The 4,407-nt window shown below is 33.9% G+C and overlaps 1 protein-coding gene across 1 annotated transcript in view; it reads left to right on the top strand.

Moving 5' to 3' along the window:
* Positions 1–781, top strand: part of HAND2 (heart and neural crest derivatives expressed 2) — a 4,594-nt gene extending 3,813 nt beyond the window's left edge. Inside the window, exon 2 of the mRNA XM_077477214.1 lies at positions 64–781. Within this exon, the coding sequence (XP_077333340.1) occupies positions 64–162 (99 nt within the window). The 3' untranslated portion in view covers positions 163–781. The remainder of the gene's footprint in view (positions 1–63) is intronic.
* Positions 782–4,407: the final 3,626 nt, after the last annotated feature.

Here is a 4,407-nt window from a genome sequence, read left to right as displayed (position 1 = left end):
CTAGCAATTGCTGGTCGCCTGGCTTTAATCTGTACTTCTCTCTGTTTTCTCGCCTGCTCCCAGAATGAACTCTTGAAAAACACAGTTAGCAGCAACGATAAGAAAACTAAAGGGAGGACTGGCTGGCCCCAGCATGTATGGGCTCTGGAACTTAAACAATGATCCATCCTCTGAACTGATGCAGAATGAAGACTTATATCAAAGATACTTTCTGAAAAAAATAAACTCCTGTTAATTTATGTGCAATTCCCCCCTCCTCTTCCCCCCTAAAAACAAAGCACCCACCTTGTGGATTTCTGCAGAGAAGCATTCCATTATATGAAGAAGAATCTACAGGTTGATAGCAGGGGCCCCTGGCTCCTGTGATTGTTGCAGTATTTCTCTGTTTTGTACAGAAAACACAACACAGGACGAGGACACCCGGCTTCCTGGCATTCGTATGTATGTGAAGTGTACTTGACCTATGGGATATGATAATTAATATAAAAAGAAATATACTGAAAGGAATCGCTGCCCCGGTGCTTCCTCCCGGTATAGGGCCAGTCCTTGTGCCAGCGAGCTCTGCCACCATGACTGCAGCGCAGTGCCAGTGCAGCAGAGCTCTGAGGCTGGGGACCGGGCAACTTACCTGCTCCTTTTATTTGTTGTCTTGTTCAGCATTTGAAGTTGTTTCATCTACTTGTTTTGTTGTGCACTTCTGTCCAGAATTGTGGAGATTAATTAATATTTGAAGGTGTAAATCGTTGTAAGTGATCAATAAACCACTGAGTGTCTTTTTGTATATGTTATGTTTATTATTCAGGGTAAAATTCAGGGTATACAACGTAAAAAAGATACAAATCTGCATTTTATATATATATATATATATATATATTCTGCATGATGAATTGATATCAAGCTATGTTTATTACTGCCCTTACACACAGGGTAAAACACAAGGTACACAAAAAAGATACAAATCTGCAATATCTATATATAGATAGATAGATAGATAGATAGATAGATAGATAGATAGATAGATAGATAGATAGAATCTGTATGATAGATAGATAGATAGATAGATAGATAGATAGATAGATAGAATCTGTATGATAGATGTATAGATAGATAGATAGATAGATAGATAGATAGATAGATAGAATCTGTATGATAGATAGATAGATAGATAGATAGATAGATAGATAGATAGATAGATAGATAGATAGATAGAATCTGTATGATAGATAGATAGATAGATAGATAGATATGTTTATTATTGCCCTTATACACAGTGTAAAACTCAAGACATGCCCGGTAAAAAAATGATATGTCTGCAATATATATATAGTGTTTTTATTTATAGATAATAATACATCTGAAATATATATATATATGTATATATATATATTTTTCTTCTTCTATATATGCATTTTCCATGTGTTTTCCAAGAAACTTTAATATCTCACAGCTAGAGTAAAATGTATTTTTTGTATTCGACCTCCCTGTTATCCCTGATAACATGAATGCATTTCTATGACATTGTTTTTAATTATTAATATTATTAATGTTATATTTACACCTAGTAGCAGTTAGGTTTACATTGTTTTAGGCTGTGTAAATGTATACCTAAACACAAATAAACAAGGCTGATTTACTAACAGAGATGAGATAATGCAATCATGTGAAAGGCACATTCCTGTTTACTTATCATCTGCACATGATTGGAGAATGGATGTAAATATATTCACAACGTATTGTGTGAACATTTTCAACTCTTTTAATAAATCAGCTAATAAAAATCAGGAAAGAAGATGGATTATAACAATCATCTATAGAAGTTTAATTTATTCTCTGAAAATTCACTGAAAAGAATAATAATTAGAATTTTATTTGGTCATATTTTATATATATATATATATATATATAAAACTAGTTGTGATATGTGCTATGCTTAGTCCATTACTGTACTTTAAAGTATCAACAGTCATAATTTATGCAGCTTTTGTTGTGTAGTGAACACAAATATAATAATTTAGGAAAGGGGTTATTATGACAATCAAATATAATTGTCATAGTAAAAAAAAAAAATATATATATATATACATTTTTTTTTTATTATATAACCCCCCTCCTTACACACACACACAATTACTTGATAAATAGTTCTGCTGGTTTGAAATAATATTATGTTCAGTTCATTAAACAGATCTTTCTCTTTCCTATGTAGAAGCTTGTACAAGAAGCTGCAGGGGAACACAGAGAGGTCCCAAGGCCTAGTTATATTTGTAGCCAGCTATAAAAAGATAAGAGAAGCCTTGCACCAGGTCCACATGTGTAGGTTGAAGGGTTACAATAACTGACCAGTGTGTAGTGCCCTTTGCTGTCAGGGGTCAGGGGCCTGCCGTAATCTGCCCTGCCTTGTGCACAAAGACACTTGCTAAGGTTCACTATAATTTACCAGCCCAGCTTGTAGATTACTGGGGTGACCCAGTTTCATAAAGAAATTAGAAACCAGAAGCTAAATATCAAATCTTGATATAGGGTAATAGCACTACAGCAGCATTACAGGCATACCCCACTTTTAAGTACACAATGGGGTTTATATACTAAAGCTGGAAAGTGCAAAATCAGGCTCACTTCTGCATAGAAACCAATGAGCTTCCAGGTTGTATTACCAACGCTTAATTGAACAAGCCGAGGTTAGAAGCTGATTGGTTTCTATGCAGAAGTGAGCCTGATTTTGCACTTTCCAGCTTTAGTGAATAAACCCCATTGTGTACTTAAAGGTGGGGTATGCCTGTATTAATGGCAAAGTGCATTTAGGTTTATTAAAACACCAGGATATGGATCCTAATTTTTTAAGTGACAGCTATTTTAAACCCAGTTGTCAGATGTTTAAAATAAAGATTCTTACCTTCCTGAATTGAACCTTTTGTCAAGAATAGAGCAACATCTGAGAAATGTTATTTATGAGTAGTCAGCAGTGGAAAATCACAGTGCCCAGAATTAATGCATTCTTACATTGCAACATTAATCTGGGCAATGACAGATTTGGCAAAGCTATGATACTTTGTGTAATTAGGGAGCCACTGCACGAACAAATGTTCCTTAGCAGGTGACAGACGCTCTGTCAGGTAGATATATTATAGCCCACAGCAATCAGTTCTTTTTAGTCTCCCATTGCTACATGGGTAAAAAAAAAAAAGAAGTATAATGTGATTGGATGATAAGAGCTTGAAAACACACCATCCATATACTTTGATGAATAAAGACTATAGTAAAATTTGGTCTGATGCTTATAGACTCTGTGCTCTCCAGTCAGCTATAGGAGGGATCATCTTGTTTAAATTCCCATGACCCTGACCGACTATTTCAAGTGGACACATGCTAGGATAAAAATGAGTCATTTACACCAATCAGTCCCTATGCAACACAGATAAGGGTTGAGTTTGTGTGCAAAATACACAAATGTATAGGGGTCTTAGGTATATGAGACTAGTGTTAGGAGCAAGATTGTTAAAATGCATCTAAAATCCTTATATTAACAATAGCATTACTGTGTGTGTGTATATTTACATATATATATATATATATATATATATATATATATATATATATATAGATAGATAGATAGATAGATAGATAGATATAGATGTATGTATGTATATATGTATATATCTATCTATCTATCTATCTATCTATCTAGATAGATAGATATAGATATATAGCTATATATAAAGGTGTCCAAATGATAACTAGGCTCAAGCTATCCTTTTCTGCTGTAGCTTTCAAAATAAAAGCTAGCACTTGACTGGTTGTTGTGACCAGCCCTTCTATTTTCTCCATTAAAATAGATGGCTTACAAAGGATGTATTTTTTTTTTTTTTTTTTTTTGTCTGTGCATCCAATCGCCTTTTTTATTTCCTGAATATTAAACACAAGCTAAAAATAGAACACATTTATTCAAATACTAAAAAATCTAAATAAGAAATAAATAAAAAATCTAACACAGATCATAGGATACATATCAATACATGTTTTTATATATCTATAATTCTACTTAGTCATACAGCCTTAATACATGTGTTTATGAATGTGTATTATATCCTATAGCTGTATGTCTGGTATGTATGTTGTCAATAGCACTTACATGGTTGCCAAGCGAGCTAATTACCCGCAGCCATTCCTCTACTGTTCTTTTTTGTGCTATACTGTCATTTGTAAGCCAGCAATTACTCCAGCTTTATTGTCAATGTGTAGGTGACAAGAGCTGAGGTCCTCTCAATATTCCAGAATTCTAGTAAGCATCTGATCATACAGAGAATACCGTTGTGAATACAAATTAAAAGCTCAGAGTTTTAGTAGTCACGGGGCTTTTGCCAGCTAAGGAAATCTTTTTAATTACTCTGTAATGTGGATGTTGCCTTT

Source organism: Lithobates pipiens, unplaced genomic scaffold (assembly GCF_037356315.1).
Source record: "Lithobates pipiens isolate NorthernLeopardFrog02 unplaced genomic scaffold, aLitPip1_a1.2 Scaffold_13, whole genome shotgun sequence".
Lineage (NCBI taxonomy): Eukaryota > Metazoa > Chordata > Amphibia > Anura > Ranidae > Lithobates > Lithobates pipiens.
Note: the sequence above shows the minus strand (reverse complement) of the source record. Positions and strands in the feature narration are given on the sequence as shown.